Source organism: Sardina pilchardus, chromosome 22 (assembly GCF_963854185.1).
Source record: "Sardina pilchardus chromosome 22, fSarPil1.1, whole genome shotgun sequence".
Classification (NCBI taxonomy): domain Eukaryota; kingdom Metazoa; phylum Chordata; class Actinopteri; order Clupeiformes; family Clupeidae; genus Sardina; species Sardina pilchardus.
Window position 1 is genome coordinate 156,876 of NC_085015.1, and position 18,125 is coordinate 175,000.

Sequence of the window (18,125 nt, forward strand, 5' to 3'; positions counted from 1 at the left end):
TTGAACATTACACAGAGGAGCAAAAATAAGCCTATTCATCGCCACACTTCAGCCCAACTATGAACAAATTTAGCCTGACTCTCGCCAGACCCTTGTAGTTCCGCCATGCTCCACCAGAGGCGTTTCGCTGAGCTCCACACAAGGGTCTGGACGCGAGGGCAATCCAAACCCCTGGGCCAGTGATCAAAAAATAAGCAACCAATCAGGAGCGCCGAAGCGAGTGTTTGATTCAAATAACAATGGCGGCGGGTCTTGTGCTGACATTGATTCTGCTATTTCAACCGTTTTGTCGAATCTATCGAGTATTCATTCTTTAAAAGATTAACAGAGAATAGTTTTGAAGACATTTATTGGTGGCAAGGATGTTTTTACTCTTCTTCCGACCGGGTTTGGCAAGAGCTTGAAGAAGCCTAGCACGTCATTCAAGATAACAGGCAAGTGGTTTATCGAATCACATGCGAGGATGTTTTACAAGGACCCGCCTTCAGAAATACATCTCCTATCGAGAAGTCCCAGATCCTTGTGTGAAGCAGACAGCGAACTACAGGATCTGGCGAAAGTCAGGTTAGGACAAATTATGCTGGGCACTAAACCCACATTCCATGGCTCCATGCACATTCCAGCCTTTACGAATCGATGTGGGACTAGGCTAGGCTACGTATTTTGTCAGCCTAAACAGGCCTACACCAGGCAAAATGCATCTGTGCGGTATAGCCTACATAATGTCACAACTGTCTTTAATACCTGTGAAATGCATGTTAGTGTGTCGGATAGGGGCAGACGTTTTCAAATCATATTAGCCTACTACAGTAAGTAATAACATTCTTTTTATATTGCCGTTTCTGATGTTCACCTAGCCTACGCATTCGCAATGTTGCCGCGAGATGGCCCGGCTTTATGCATAATAACTCGTCGCTGCAGCTCAAATTGAAGAAGGGGCTTACTGTGGAGACTAACCATTTCGGTTAACTGCATGGTCAAATGAGAATGTACCTTTTATGTTTCATATAAGGCCTGCCGATAATTAAAAAAATAAACTCTCAATCTAGGTTACACAATAAGGTTTCATAGCGCACAGGGGGGTAACCGGAGGGATGTGTGCGTTCACTAATTCGATTAAATTGGGTTAAATGCAGAGAAACGAAATTCTCTCACGGGATCAAAAAAGTATTTATTCTATTCTATTCTGACAGTCATTGAATTAATGAAAGCTAACATTTAGTCTAACGTAAAACCATGTCCTTTCCGAGATTAGACTAACACTCACTACATGCGCCCTCTAGTGGGTGATTTGAATTTCCTTGAAGACACAGCAATTGAGATCAAGGTAAAACGCAGCAGCAGGTTAAACCACAGGTGCATATGACACAGCAATGGAGCTTAAGTCGTCACGTGATTTCTTGCATCATCACCGAGTTTAAAACCGTGTTAAACTCCAAACTAGCGACAGAGCAATTCTGCCCTACAAAGCAAGAAAGCAGTAACTGCGTTTTTGGTCTATTTTTTTTAATTATAATTTTCATAACATTCAACTTGTTATGAAGATTGATATTTACCAAAAATAAGTTAATGTTAAGTAACAAAACCTCCACATGTCCAATAATTCACCTACAACTACTTAGACTGGACAGCAGGATAACTTTAAGGTCATTTTTTTCTGTTTTTTCAGTTGGCAGTTACTGCCTTTTTGCTTTGTAGGGCAGAATTGCCCCGACTGGTTTTCTAAAGATACAAAGCACGGACTAGTTAAAGGTATACTATGCAGGATTGGCGATTTCATCGCCGGTTTCGCTTTCACTTTTCATTTTCGCTCATTTTATGCTTGCATATTTCTCTTCAGAGCTTCCCCTACAGCTTTAGCATGTATATTTGACAAAACTCCTCAATCGGTCAGTCTGCCGTGCCTTTTCATGAGACTTTACATGACACTTCCTGGAGTAGAGCATGGGTGCGTGCCCGGTGTCTCCTGAAGTTGCAAGTGTGGTTTTACCGCTACAGACCACTAGAGCGGCCAAAAAAACACTGTTCGACCGGTAATGACTCATTTAATCATATATAACAGTATGGAACGAATTGATTAACTGAAAAACATTGCATAGTATACCTTTAACACTAACCCTAGTTAACACAAGGTCTGGGGCCTTTTCAGGCACTTTGAGGCAGTCAGCTATACCTTGAGATTTTTACGTTTTTCATCTAACTAAAACATCTATGCAAAAGTGGCACATATTGTTATATTCTAGAGGTCGTCCACAATAATTATGTGAGAGTAAAGTGGATGTAATGAAATTGTTTTTTATTATAATTCTGTATAAACACAACTATTTAAAAAAAATATTTTCAAAGGTCAGAGGTCAAAGGTAAAAACACACTATAAATATATTGAGCTAAGACTTTTGAAGTTTGAACCTGGAAAACAACAGTGTTGGCTCCATATAAGTAAAAAGAACATTCAAAAGTGTTAAGTAGTTTTACTTCAAATTGGAAAAATCAGACTAAACGGGTCATTTAGTGAGTGGATCTTTAATGCAAATTAAGGTGAATGGGCCAGCTGCAGGTGAGAGGACTGAAATCCTAGGATTTTCTTTCATTGTTTTTACAAAGTGCCATTGATACATTCTCTTCTAAAACATATACATTTGGAAACTAGTTGATTAAAGGTTTCTAATGGTGTCACTTATATGTTTCTAAGACAAAAATTGGCAGAGATTGAGATGTGTGTTTGGAACAGTTTTTCAAATCACCAGGGGGATATAGACTCTCAGTTTTGTGGTAGCACATTACTATAGATTGTCTAGACTTAAGACCAAATTGTTCTCGGATGCTTTCTGCTAACTGTCTTTTGATTGTTCCACCTTGAGTTTTTTATGTTAATTATTCTTTATTGATTTTATCTTGATTTATGCTTTCTTTTTACATTGCATGTCAATGCAATGTACTGTTATCACTGTTCTTCTTATTATCGGGATAATTATTCTTCTTCCGAACAATAATAACACTAAAACCAATGAACCGTTTGACGTCATTCAAGCACTCCTACAAAGATCTTGTAACAGAGATTCGACGATTGTATTTTTGACATTTGTGAACTTCATACTTTTTGAGATATTTACGATAAAAGAGTTTAAAATTCCCATAGAGTTTACATTGAGACCCTTTGGCGGCAAAGATTAATTGTTACGTCAGTGCTCAGCTGTCAGTAATCAAGGATCTTTGATCCAAAAGCCATGCCAGCGCTGCAACCAGGCTAAACCTGAATGTAGCCTACGTCTACTTATTAAGTTGTAACAGCTGTGAAAACATTCTACCATGCCATATAGCTGCAGTAGGCTAAACCTGGACGTTATGGTCTTGTAGGCTAGCCTACTCCTTAAGCCTACTTGATTTGTTTATATCGTTACAGTAACCGGTTTGCTCTAGGTAACGTTATCAACAGCTAAAGACAGTCTAATCTAACGTCAACGTAAGCCCTGTATTTAGCTAACGACAAACATAACTTGCTCCAGGCTAACGTGGTCGGCTGCAGCCAACAGGGCTTACACAAGGGCTTTTAGCCATCTTGACAGTGCAGCCTACACAACACCGATCTTTACCCAGCGTTCTAAGTGAAGTCAAACCGGATAGACATAATAGGCCTAGCCGACTAGTTGTTGCACCATTTAGGTTTGCCTTTTTCTCACAGTCGTTTCTAGTACAAACTGCATTGCTATCATTTTCACGTTTGTTTGTTAGCAAGCTTGCACTCGTTTTAGCTAGTTACTGCTAGCCAGGCAAGCTTCATCATTCACAAATCCAAAAACCTTTGTTAACAGGTTATTGTACATTCCTAATAGGATCACACATTTGGAAACACTTCGAAGAACATACTAGCTCATCCTGTAATATGTTTGTGTAGCCAACATAAAATATCCTGTAAGAACGTTTTACTAGATATCCTACCTGTTGCTGCATCATCGTTGATTATTGTTTGAGATTGTATTCCGTATTCCAATATACTTTTAACCTGCATTTAAGTGTAGATATGTAGGCTATGTAAGCTACCAGTCGTTTCACTGTAGGTGAACTTCAGTTGGCTGCTAAAGTGTCAGCGCTTGCAACTCGTTTGAAGTTGGCAACTTCATTTCAATCTTTTAAATTCTAATAAATGAAGAGTTATTTTCCAAAATACTATGCTGATGCATTTTCATGAATCACTTTTTAAATTTGGGTTTCCAAGTAATTTCAGTGGAATTGGAATTGAGTTATTGTTATTTATCTATGCTTCTGTGTCATACAGCCTATGTTGTCTTTTTAACTATAGGCCTAATACAATGTTTTACACAGCAACCTTTTTGCATTTACATGCAATGGTAATTCCTTCCATGGAATTACATTTTCTAGTCATTTTCTATTATGATCTTTATTATTATTATTATTATTATTACAGTGCATGGAAATGCACTGTATTGATATTCCTTCGTTTTTTCTTTTTATTTTTATTTTTATTATTATTCTTCCAGGCCCTAATTTGACTCTAACCGCTTATCGTAGGAACTTGGTTCAAACTTTGTCACGTAGCTCTTGCATCAAATTTTCAGTCTATTACTTTTCATATTTCTATGACTTTTACTTTTTGAGATATGAAATAAAAACTAAACTTAATTTTGCCATAGACTTAACATTGGCTTTGTGACATCATAATTAGCTTTTAAAGAAATAGAATGGAATCAATTTTGCCAGTGTTCTCTCACTGACTTCAGCAACTTCAATGGAACTTCTTCTCTGTGTGTCTCTCCATTGAACTGTATAGCTCACTTGTCATCCCCACTTTCTTTCACTTCTTTTTCTTCACTTCCTCTCACTTTCTCTATCACTCTCTCTATTTCTTCCAATCTCAATAACTTTTTAAAACTATATTAAAATAACACTTTTTATAGCAAAGCAACCACTATAATTACTTAGTAACAACCTAGCAACCACTTCCATAATGACACCCTGGCAACCACCTTAGCAACCAATGTGTTTTCCCTAGCAACCAATGTGATTTCCCTAGCAACCAACCTAGTAACCACTTTTTAATGAATAGTAACCACTTTATTTAGCCTAGCAACATCTTAGTAATCACTTTAAGTACCCTAGCATAATCCTAGCAATAACTTTCCATGCACTGGTATTTCCTTCAGGAAATGCTTTTCTAGTTATTATTACTATTACTCTTTGCCCATCTATGCTTTTATCTGCTATAATTACTGTTTGTTTTTTGTTTATGTGAAGCACATTGAATGACCTCTGTGTATGAAATGTGCTATATAAATAAAAATAATGTGTGTGAGTGTGTGTGTGTGTGTACCTGAGTCCTTGATGAGTGTGAGGGCATCATTCTCGGAGAAAGACGACATCTCAGATGGAGAGCGCTGGATGTGTGTGTGTGTGTGTGTGTGAGTGTGTGTGTGTGTGTGTGTGTGTGTGTGTACCTGAGTCCTTGATGAGTTTGAGGGCATCATTCTCGGAGAAAGACGACATCTCAGATGGAGAGCGTTGGGCCGCTTCCTCAAACGTCCGAAACGGAACACTGCAGCAGTAAACCACCAGGTCCGACAGCTCTGCACTGATCTTGGTACACACCTGCACACACACACACACACATAATGGGAAGACTGTTGATGGGAAGACACGCACACACACACACACACACACACATGATGGGAAGACTGTTGATGGGAAGACACACACACACACACACACACATTACACCTACACACACTTTACACACAGACAGACATATTGCAGCACAGCTCTTGTTCTCCTCCGAGATGCTATAACCAAACAACAGTGGACCTTTCCCAACGGTGTTCCCAACTGTCTTCCCATCATGGCAGTGGACCTTTCCCCATGGTGTTCCCATTTCCCAACGGTGTTCCCATCATAGCAGCCGACCTATCTCAACATTCTTCCCATCATGGCAGTGGACCTTTCCCAACAGCTTTCCCAGCGGTATTCCCGTCATAGCCGGGGATTTTAAGGCGACAACAAAGTCCGACACTACAGGTGAATAGGTAAACATTTTAAACTAGCAGGTATCACTATGAAACTTCCCCACTTGTTTACGTATATCAACATAAGAGAGAAATGTATTACAAGTGTTCTGTAATTTAATGTTTAAATATGCAAATTGGGCATTATCTCATGCGCTAATTTGCATATATATTTGAAAACACATTTAAACAACTTTGGATAAAGCCAAGTTCAAAATTATTTTTTCATTGTGTTAATATATTAGATGGGTGAAAAATTACAGAGGGATTTATCGATATCTACTTCTGTTGTCTTGTAAATCTGAACATACTGTCAATAACCTATGCCTAGACTCGTCTTTGAACTTTCGCGATTTGTTGCTAATACAAAGGAAATGTCCATATTTGGATTGCATAGCGTCTGGCAGGAGAAACAGGGCTTTCCAACGGTGTCACACAATATGCTCCGGATCACGGTCGCGGTAGTACATGACACTTAACTCATTAACTGCCAATGATGTCATTAAACGTCAATTTAGACACATACATTGACTGCCATTGACGTCTATAGATTACATCTTTCAATGGGGAGGGCTCATGGGTGGGCTTGGGAACGATCTGGCAGAGTTTCAGGCTTGTAAACAGATTGTACTAGCGATCCGAACCGCTAGATGGCAGCAGTGCCATTTGGATGATTAGTATCTGCCTGCAAAGCCACATGCAGAGACAAACAGCAAGCAAACACACTGAAGATCGACCACAGTGGATCTAGTTTGCATGCGGTCCAGCAAATTAATTAATATGCTTACTTCTTACATCAAGGATGGAAAACATGTGAACGGTATGATCCATTACATTGGATATTGCTATAGACTAACAACAACTTTGTTAGTGCTAGCTTGCTAAGTCTACCATTCTGTTCAGAGTATAGTGACCATCAGAGTCCCTAGCAACCTTGAAGAGACTGACGATATAACAGTGCAATCGTGGTTGACATACTACTGAAACGCTAAAGTTGATTTTCACAATCAACAGAAATATTTAAGAAATGTTCTCAGGGGTAACACCCCCCAACCCCCACTACTGTTTGGGCTTAAGGACGGCTACGAAAAAAAAGTTTCACCTGTCGCATGTTCACGTTACATTTGATCACAAACAAGTGTCCCGGTTTTAGTTCAGAGAAATCTGGTCACCCTAGTTAGGGTGAAAGAATACATGCTAAGGTAGCAAATTAATACAAAATCGATGCTTGATTGACCGATGCTTACAAAAACAATATTTTCACCTGTTCAACAGTTCTCCCACACCTTCACACACACACACACACACACACACACACACGCACACACGCACTTGCCCTTTGGAAAACAGTTTTACCACACCTTTCACAGCATTCACACATCTCCTAGACCAGGGGTGGGCAACTAATTTACCCAAGGGGCCACATGAGACACTGGGACTGTTGCGGAGGGCCGGACCCAAAACGCCAAACTCAAGTCTGATCTCAGTTCTGTTCAACCCTGCTGAAAAATCCAGCCTGACCAGCTAAAGGTGGTTTGCTGGTTGACCAGCTTGTTAACCAGCTTATTTGACCACCCTTTGATGGTTAACCAGCTAGACCAGCAAAACTCTCGCGAAAACACACCTTCAGCTGGTTTACCCAGCTTATGATGGTAATTCAGCTGGTTTTGATTGTCGTACCACCTTAAGCTGGTCATTTTAGTTGGTGTTGCTGGTCTACATTGCTGGTTTTTACTGGCCACGCCAGCTTATGCTGGTTATTCTAGAAAACCAGCTTGACCATCTTTGTCAAGCTTGACAGGCTGGTCACCAGCATGACCATCTTAAACCAGTTGTATCCCAAACGACAGGCTGGTCACACCAGCACGACCAGCTTCCTCAGATGGTCACGCCAGCATGTCTAGCTGGTGGCCTAACCAGCTACACCAGCAAAGACCAGCAATAATAACTGTGTTTTGGGCAAAGACCAGCAAAGACCAGCTAAAACCAGCTACCAGCCTAAGCTGGTTTCTTGCTGTTTTTTTCAGCAGGGAATTCTATTCTGTTCTTGTACAACACTAAGTAAATTGTATGGTTTTGGTTACTAGGCCTACTAGTAAGAGTAGAGATGAATATGTGAGGGAGACCAAGTAAAAACGGCAATCATAGCCTATATGTCCAGTATTTAAAATAAAGTAATTGTTTGACATTGACATGTTGTTGTTTCAGTATACAAATGTAAAAAAAAGCTTAAAAATGCTAGCCATGAAAATGTGATGGAAACAGTAGCCTACAAACTCATCCCTGTGCCACCATTATTTCAAGCAATTTTTCAAAGACCATCTTTTAAATTAACTCTACAGAATTAGACTATGAAAATGTGGAGCAGAAAATAGTAGGCTAGTTAAAGGTATACTATGCAGGATTGGCGATTTCATCGCCGGTTTCGCTTTCACTTTCCATTTTCGCTCGTTTTATGCTTGCATATTTCTCTGCAGAGCTTCCCCTACAGCTTTAGCGTGTATATTTGACAAAACTCCTCAATCGGTCAGTCTGCCGTGCCTTTCATAAGACTTTACATGACACTTCCTGGAGTAGAGCATGGGTGCGTGCCCGGTGTCTCCTGAAGTTGCAAGCGTGGTTTTACCGCTTCAGACCACTAGAGCGGCCAAAAAAAACACTGTTCGACCGGTAATGACTCATGTGCCCTGTGTGTTCAGCCAGCCGCTTCAAGCAACCTGTGGGTAGTAGGCTGTATACTACAGTAGGCTACTAATTCGCTGACAAAAGCTTTGCAGATAAACTCAAACATATTTTGGTTACAATGATGTTGTTATTGTAAACTGTCTATTTGTCAGAAATCAACACTTCCTATCGCCACCAATCAGCCGCAGCATTCTGAGTACTGTTGCGGTGGTCGGCGACGCAGACACCGGAGACACAACTCGGAGGGTTTTTGCGCCGATGTAAAGGCAACTGCATTTATCAACGCAAAACTTTATTCACCAGCACATCGGTGAGGGTGTTTACGTCGTATACATCCACGCACGCACAGACGTATGGGTGTAAAAATAGCAGTCACTTTCACAATAAAAGCAACGATGGTGATTTGCGTGCATTATCTCTATGCAAGGGGCTTGACTGCTGTTTTTTCACGGACCTTACGCGGGCCGGTCAGGGAAAGCCCGCGGGCCGTATGTTGCCCATGTATGTCCTAGACACTAACACATATTCTACACACACACACACACACACACACATCTCCTAGATACTAACACATATATTCTACACACACGCACACCTCCTAGACACTAACACATATATTCTACACAAACACACACACACATCTCCTAGACACTAACACATATTCTACACACTCACATACCTCCTAGACACTAACACACATATCTACACACTCACATACCTCCTAGACACTAACACACATATTCTACACACACACACACACACACACACACACACACACACACACACACACACACACACACACACACACACACACACACACACACACACACACACACACACACACACACACATCTCCTAGACACTAACACATATATTCTACACACTCACATACCTCCTAGACACTAACACACATATTCTACACTCACAAAACTCCAAGAAAACTCTCACTCCCAACCTCTCATCCGGCTCACCTTTCCAGTCTTAGCCCCGCCCCCAGCCTCATCATCAGAGCTGGAGGAGAAGCTGGCACAGCTGCCAGTCTTGCCCAGCTGGCCAATCATCTTCTTCCCCTTCACTAGGATCCGCCCCTTTAGGTCCTGAGATCAGAAACACCGGATACAAGCTGGTCAATCAGCAAATCACAAGCTGGTCAGATGTTTTTTTCAGCAGGAAAAGGAGAAAAAAGAGAAAATACTGAATTCCTGATATTCATGACAGCACACTTTAAACTTTATCTCCACATGTTTAATTCAGCTGAAGCCTCAAAATGTTGTGAACGCATAGATGGCTAGCTTATCATAGTCTACTGGTTAGACTGTTCAGTTTCCCCACGTGTGTTTAAGTCTGCAGCATGCTCATGATGCTAAATGGATTCATAATTTATGCCCCACAGTGCAATGCATCGCCAAATTGATTATTGTTGACACCACTAGTTAACAAGCTGGTCAACCAGCAAATGCCTCAGCTGTCAGTGAGTGTGTATGTGTGTGTGTGTTTGTGTTTGTGTTTGTGTTTATCTATGTATGTGTGTGTATGTGCATGTGTGTGTGTGTGTTTGTGTTTGTGTTTATCTATGTATGTGTGTGTGTATGTATGTGTTCATGTATCTGTGTGTGTGTGTATGTGTATGTGTTTGTGTATGTATGTGTGTGTGTTTGTGTATGTACTGTATGTGTGAGTGAGTGTGTATGTATGTATGTGTGAGTTTGTGAGTGTGTATGTATGTGTGTGTGAGTGTCTGGTGTGTGTGTGAGTAGGGATGGGAATCGAAAAGCGGTTCTCGTTGAGTTTAGATTCCTTGGAATTTTGCAAACGATTCCCTTATCGATTCCAATGGGCACGCGTAGCTTACGCAAGATACGCAACGTCCGTGGCGACGTCGAGTTCCGCGCAGCCGACTGCCATGGATGCAGCACAAATGGGTTTACATTTCACCCGAAAGGATGACAACAGGGCAAGTGCAAAGCAAAGTGGATATTTCTTCAACAGGAGGAAATACTACCAATGTGCAGAAACATTTCCGTAGGCTACAGTGAGTTCTATGACTTTGTAAGCTACACCGAAACTACCAAAAGAAAAAATCAATCAATGGTTGCGCAATGACATTTACCTATGCATGACAAACACACAAGACTTCAGGCTAATGCAGAAAATGATACACCAGCATTCAATAGTTTAAATAAGTTAGGTTATTAAGTTACATTTTACGTTAGAGCACAAATTCAGTCCAAAACTAAGCACTCCGAGAGTGCAAACCTCTGCCAGCGCCTCTGCAAAAGGGTTTGGCAGTAGCTAAACTTAATAATGATAGCCTAATAATAATAATAGCCTAATAAGTAATAACCTAAAGGCTTAGCCTACATTTAAAGAATCAAAGAAAGAAAGATGAATAGCCGCCTTGGCAATAACAGGTAATTGAGCAGACTGGTCCGATAAGTCCTCCTCTCTCTTTGTGTAGGCTAGGCCTATGTGCAAGGACAATCAAGAAGCAACAGAACAAGAAAAAATGGTATTGTTTCTATCATGTGCCTTTATCTATTTGATGGAATGTGTAGGCTATAGGCTATGTGAACACAAAGCAGATAAACTTGCGGTTTTTATGCAATGTGTGTCGGCGGCCAAAATAATGTTGCAAACGTTGCTTACCATGAATCCTCAAATTATGACCCGAGATTATATTTAACTCAAATAAATAAGAGCTCTTCTTAATATTTTACATTTTTGATTAATTGGTTTGATATTGTTGTCAATTAAAAGTCGTTGTACACCATGGGTTCCCAACACAACACACTCGCTTGCCGCCCCGTTCTGAGGCTGAAGCAGGAAGCTATACGACATTTAAACACAATTGGAGGCATTCCAGCCTACGAATTTAATTAAAAGTAGACTAGGCTAAATCATCCATACCTAAAAAATAACTGGATTTAGGCTACTTGGCTACTGAATAAGGTTTCCAGCACAGCGTAGCCTACATTCAATGAATGAATGAAAGCGGCGCTCTGTCTCGTAATAAACAGCAGGTGGAAATACCGACACTCTTTTCAACTACATGAAACGTAATCGTGATCCATCAAATACCCCCCAGCTTTCAGTGGTCATCAATAACATTTAGCAATATATGCAAACTGTCCAAAAATTAATTAAATCCCAAACCAAATTGAAAATCTTTTGATTTTGATAGCCTACCGGTAGGCCTGCATGTCTCACAATAAAATACGCAGACGCCTGTCTCGAGTGCAAGTGTGCCCCAAATAAAGCCCTCTGCTTTGTGAAGCCTAAACAAATAAAATAATCTGGCCATAATTTGAGGATATACCTTATAGTTAAGCATAGACTTTTGGTTTAGCATAGTATACCTACTTTTAAACAAACACTTTTAAAATGTTTTTTTTCTTTCTGTTTCACCATTCATGTTAGTGCCATTTGCCTTGTTGTAAAACCTGCTATTTAACAGTTAACATTAAATGAAAGTTGCCTTCTCATGCATTTAATTTAGAAGATGACTGTGACAAGGGGCGGACTAGCTCAGAGGCTGGCAGTAGGCTTACATGTCTTATCTACCCCTAGCCTCTCTTTTCACTTCTGAACTGAACTAAAGTTGATGCTAATTGATCGTTTTGTTATTTTCTCCAAATGAGAGAATCGATAAGAGAAAATGGAATCGGAATCGGAAAAATCTTATCAATTCCCATCCCTATGTGTGAGTGTCTGGTGTGTGTGAGAGTTTGTGAGTGTGTGTGTGTGTGTGTGTGTGTGTGTGTGTGTGTGTGTGTGTGTGTGTGTGTGTGTGTGTGTGTGTGTATGTTTGTGAGTGTGTATGTGTGAGTGTCCGGTGTGTGTGTGTATGTGTGAGTGTCCGGTGTGTGTGTGTGTGTATGTGTGAGTGTCCGGTGTGTGTGTGTGTGAGTTTGTGAGTGTGTATATGTGTGAGTGTCCGGTGTGTGTGTGTGTGTATGTGTGTGTCCGGTGTGTGTGTGTGAGTGTCCGGTGTGTGTGTGTGAGTGTCCGGTGTGTGTGTGTGTGTGTCCGGTGTGTGTGTGTGAGTGTCCGGTGTGTGTGTGTGAGTGTCCGGTGTGTGTGTGTGAGTGTCCGGTGTATGTGTGTGTCCGGTGTGTGTGTGTCCGGTGTGTGTGTGTGTGTGTGTGTAGGTCTGACCTCAGGCGATGGCAGGCTGTGGAGGTCCGAGTGGCTGAGGGGGCGGGTGAGCAGGCGGCGGCCCAGCAGAGAGCGCAGGTGACGGGCCATCACGGCCTGCTGCTCCAGCGAGCAGTGCACCTCCAGAGACAGGATCAGAGGGTACGGGGACGCCTGCACACACACACACACACACACACACACATATTACACACACACATTACACACAGGGAGCAGTGCACCTCCAGAGACAGGATCAGAGGGTACGGGGAGGCCTGCACACACACACACACACACACACACACACACACACACACACATATTACACACACACACACATATTACACACATTACACACATTACACACATTACACACATTACACACACACACACACACACACACACACAGGGAGCAGTGCACCTCCAGAGACAGGATCAGGGGGTACGGGGACGCCTGCACACACACACACACACACACACACACACACATATTACACACACACACACACACATTACACACACACACACACACACACACACACATACTACACACACACACACACATTACACACACACACAGGGAGCAGTGCACACACACACACACACACACACACACATATTACACACACATTACACACAGGGAGCAGTGCACCTCCAGAGACAGGATCAGGGGGTACGGGGACGCCTGCACACACACACACACACACACACACACACACACACACACACACACACACACACACACACACACACACACACACACACACACACACACACACACACACACACACACACACACACACACACACACATTACACACAGGGAGCAGTGCACCTCCAGAGACAGGATCAGGGGGTATGGGGACGCCTGCACACACACACACACACACACACACACACACACACACACACACACACACACACACACACACATTACACACACACACACACACACACACACACACATACTACACACACACACACACATTACACACACACACAGGGAGCAGTGCACACACACACACACACACACACACATATTACACACACACACACACACACATTACACACACACACACACACACACACACATTACACACACACACACACACACACACACACACATACTACACACACACACACACATTACACACACACACAGGGAGCAGTGCACACACACACACACACACACACACACATATTACACACACACACACACACACATTACACACACACACACACACACACACACACACACACATACTACACACACACACACACATTACACACACACACAGGGAGCAGTGCACACACACACACACACACACACACATATTACACACACACACATATTACACACACACACATATTACACACACACACACACACACAGGGAGCAGTGCACCTCCAGAGACAGGATCAGGGGGTACGGGGACGCCTGCACACACACACACATATTACACATATTACACACACACACACACACACACACACACACACATATTACACATATTACACACGCACACACACATATTATACACACACACACACACACACACACACACACACAGGGAGTAGTGAACCTCCAGAGAGAGGATCAGGGGGTACGGGGATGCCTGCACACTCACACACACACTTATTACACAGCCACATTACACACACACACACACACACACACACACACGCATACACATTACAACAGTGATGTATAAAGTACTAGAGATCCAGACTTGAGTAGAAGTACAAGTGCTCTATCAAAAAAGTGACTTGAGTAGAAGTAGAAGTGCTCTTTAAAAACCGTACTTAAGTGGAAGTACTAAAGTATTAAACATGTTTTGTACTTAAGTATTGCAAGTAGTTTATTTTTTAAAATACTACTCAAGTACTGAAAGTAAAAGTATAAGTATTATGTAATTAGCTGATTTGCGAACGAGATGGGTGCAAAAGGTATCAGCAAAATCTTTTAGTGCAGGCCCCTTGGCAGACACACGGGGGCCATAGTCTAGGCCCTAGACTAGGCTACAAACATGTGGTAGTAGTAAAACAAGGTGAATAAATATAACTGTATAGGTTTCCCAATGTCATTTGTAGGGGTGTTATGACCGATACAACTCACTTTTAATATGATAATACAGTAGGTACAAAGAATCATTGATCATCTGTAGCCATCTATCTATCTATCTATCTATCTATCTAATCATGATAAGACTATAGTGTCACAATTGTTTTAACATAAGTTAAGAATTTTGATACTGATTTGATATGGGAGCCCCACCACACCAGTGGAGACCAGACATTACAAGGCATACTTCCCCACACTCAGTGAAAAGGTGGCTTCATATCATATGTTTGTATTTCAAACATTTTGAAATTCATATGAAGTTAATGTGGGGTGCTACACAGACTGAAGTCGGAGACCAAGAAGAAATGTTGCAATTTAAAAATGGGATTAGGCTACTCGAGAATGATTTATTGTACAAATGAATGCTTCTCATGTAGCCTAACTTCACCTTGATTTTCTCGCGAACCCTTAATTACAACAACTATTTAATACCATTGGAAAGCTAGATCGTGCCGTCAACAAGTGACACGCATCAGTGTGACTAGGACTTCGTGAGCAATCCGGAACGGATTTGTTCGTGGCCGACACACCAGTAACAAGTAACGATGGAGCACATAAAAAATGTATCGGAGTAAAAGTACTATACTCATCGAAAATATGTAGTGAAGTAAAAGTAGAAGTAGCAAAAAAAAATAATACTCCAGTAAAGTACAGATACTGCATTTCAGTACTTAAGTAGAGTACTTAAGTAGTTCTACTTCGTTACTATACATCTCTGCATTACAAACATATTACACAGACATGGAACAGTGTGTGTATGTGTGTTTATACACCTTGAAGGCGTACTGGGTGAGTAGGTGTGTGTGTGTGTGTGTGTGTGTGTGTGTGTGTGTGTCTACTCACCTTGAAGGCGTACTGGGTGAGTAGGTGTGTGTGGGTGTGTGTGTGTGTGTTTATTCACCTTGAAGGCGTACTGGGCGATGGTCTTGATCACCTCCTTGAAGGGCACTTTGGAGGTGAGTGTGTGTCCATGGAAGATCATGGGCTCGCCCTTATCACCATCCCAGCAGTCCAGCTCCACACACCGACAGCCCTGGTTAAGAGCTCTGCACACACACACACACACGTATACACAAACACGTACGCACACACATGCACACACACACCCGCGCGCGCGCCACAATACAGACACACGCATGCACACACGCACAAACACACACACACACAAACAGACAAACACACACACACAAGCACACACAGGGCTTTGCTACTTTGCTCAGGAGTTTTGCACCAAATAAACTTCCATAGTTTTATAGTAATATTTCACTAACCCAGTGAAACATCAAGTTGCCTTGAGAGTGGGCTGTCAATGAATTTGTTTGCAATCTGACTACTTTACAAATAAAAAACAATTCTTGCTGTTTGACTCATTTTCTCATGTGATGATCAAAAGTCAGTTTGGTGAGTTTTGCAGTAAGATTGCACAGCCTCTTGCCACTTGACACAAAATGACATAAAATCGCAAAGAAACTTGTTTTGAGAAAACAGCTTTGCAACAGCCAATGAGATGCGATCTCATCCTAGACCCGCCTCTGAACTCTCGTGACCGATTGCGGATGCAAAGGAAGTGTCCATATTTGGATTGCACAATGTCATACAGGAGAAACAGGGCTTTCCAACAGTGTCACACACAATATGCTTCGGATCACGGTTGCGGGAGTACATGACACTTAAGAATGGGAACTTATGGTGAAACTAGGAGAAATATATAGACGCGAGTAAACAAAAATATATAGGCGTGAGTAAACAAAATGTCATGAAATAAACACTTAAATGTGCACATCAGACTTTGTTGTTGTGGTAGGGTGGTAGAATACATGCTAAGGTAGCTAACTAGCATACGGTTGTAGTAGGGTCGTAGAATACATGCTAAGGTAGCAAACTAGCACAAAATCATGAATTTGACCAGTGCATGCAAAGACGATGTTTTCACCTGCCGTGTCCTGCCTTAATAGAACAATTCCTCCAGCACACTTTTAGCGCAAGATTAACACTCTTTCTGACCTGTGACAAGTTTTTTCATAAACTGCTGTGGCCACGTTAGAAAAACTACAGGACCCGGCTGTAAACCAGAAGCAAACAAGTAAGCGCGCCCGACAATGCCATTGTTTAGATGTCCAGCTGAAGACGTTAAAATGGACGCTGCTAACAAACTAATGAATGGAAAGTTTAGTTTTAAAACATTGCCAGGGTCAGTTGATTAGAGCAAAGTTATCTGCATGTACTGTCGATGTGAACTGAGTTACCAACGCATGCGCGTTCATGCACATTCGGTGTGTGTGTATGTGTGAGTGAGTGTGTGCACATTCGTGCACATTCGGTTTGTGTGTGTGTGAGAAGAACTATGTTTGAATTAGGCTTCAATTAGGCTACAACAATTACGACTTTGGTCTATGTTATTGCAGTATCTGAACTTCTAGGAGGAGAGAAGCTGTTTCTTGCTCAGTGGTGCTGCCAGCATTGTGTCATCTGTCCCAATAGCCTACTTATTGACAGTATTACTACAGACATGAATGGCTGTAACACTATACTGTGGTTTGCAATAAAAAAAATTAAAAAAAACATTTGCACAAAGCAAGCCTATCCACTTTACTCTGATAAGAGTATTAAAATGATAAATCAAGGGACATTTTGAACAGAAAGAAATGTGAGATTAATATGCGATTAATTATTAATTAATCACGATTATTTTTTTTAATCGATTGACAGCACTAGTTCTTTTATTAAGCCGCATATATGTCACAGGGTAGAATAGCTGGAAAAAGTGGGGGAGGGAACTTTAAACTGGAGAAGACTTTGTCCTCAAGGGGACATATTGTGGTAGCACACTATGATTGCCTCAATCAGCACTCGTTGTGCAGACATGCAGGTGTATAGGGGAATGAAGGGCAGGTGTATAGGGGTACATGCAGGTGTATAGGGGAATGTAGGGCAGGTGTATAGGGGTACATGCAGGTGTATAGGGGAATGTAGGGCAGGTGTATAGGGGTACATGCAGGTGTATAGGGGAATGTAGGGCAGGTGTATAGGGGTACATGCAGGTGTATAGGGGAATGTAGGGCAGGTGTATAGGGGTACATGCAGGTGTATAGGGGAATGTAGGGCAGGTGTATAGGGGTACATGCAGGTGTATAGGGGAATGTAGGGCTTATTCGATTGGCACACATGGGG

At 41.7% G+C, this 18,125-nt stretch overlaps 1 protein-coding gene across 1 annotated transcript in view; it reads right to left on the bottom strand.

Annotated features, from left to right (window-relative positions):
- The window catches only part of LOC134070295 (1-phosphatidylinositol 4,5-bisphosphate phosphodiesterase delta-3-A-like), a 62,722-nt gene that overhangs the window by 24,025 nt on the left and 20,572 nt on the right, over positions 1-18,125 (bottom strand). The window contains exons 7-10 of the mRNA XM_062526604.1: positions 15,856-16,000; positions 12,855-13,007; positions 9,671-9,796; positions 5,454-5,604 (exon numbers count right to left, since the gene is read on the bottom strand). Of these exons, the coding sequence (XP_062382588.1) occupies positions 5,454-5,604; positions 9,671-9,796; positions 12,855-13,007; positions 15,856-16,000 (575 nt within the window). The remainder of the gene's footprint in view (positions 1-5,453; positions 5,605-9,670; positions 9,797-12,854; positions 13,008-15,855; positions 16,001-18,125) is intronic.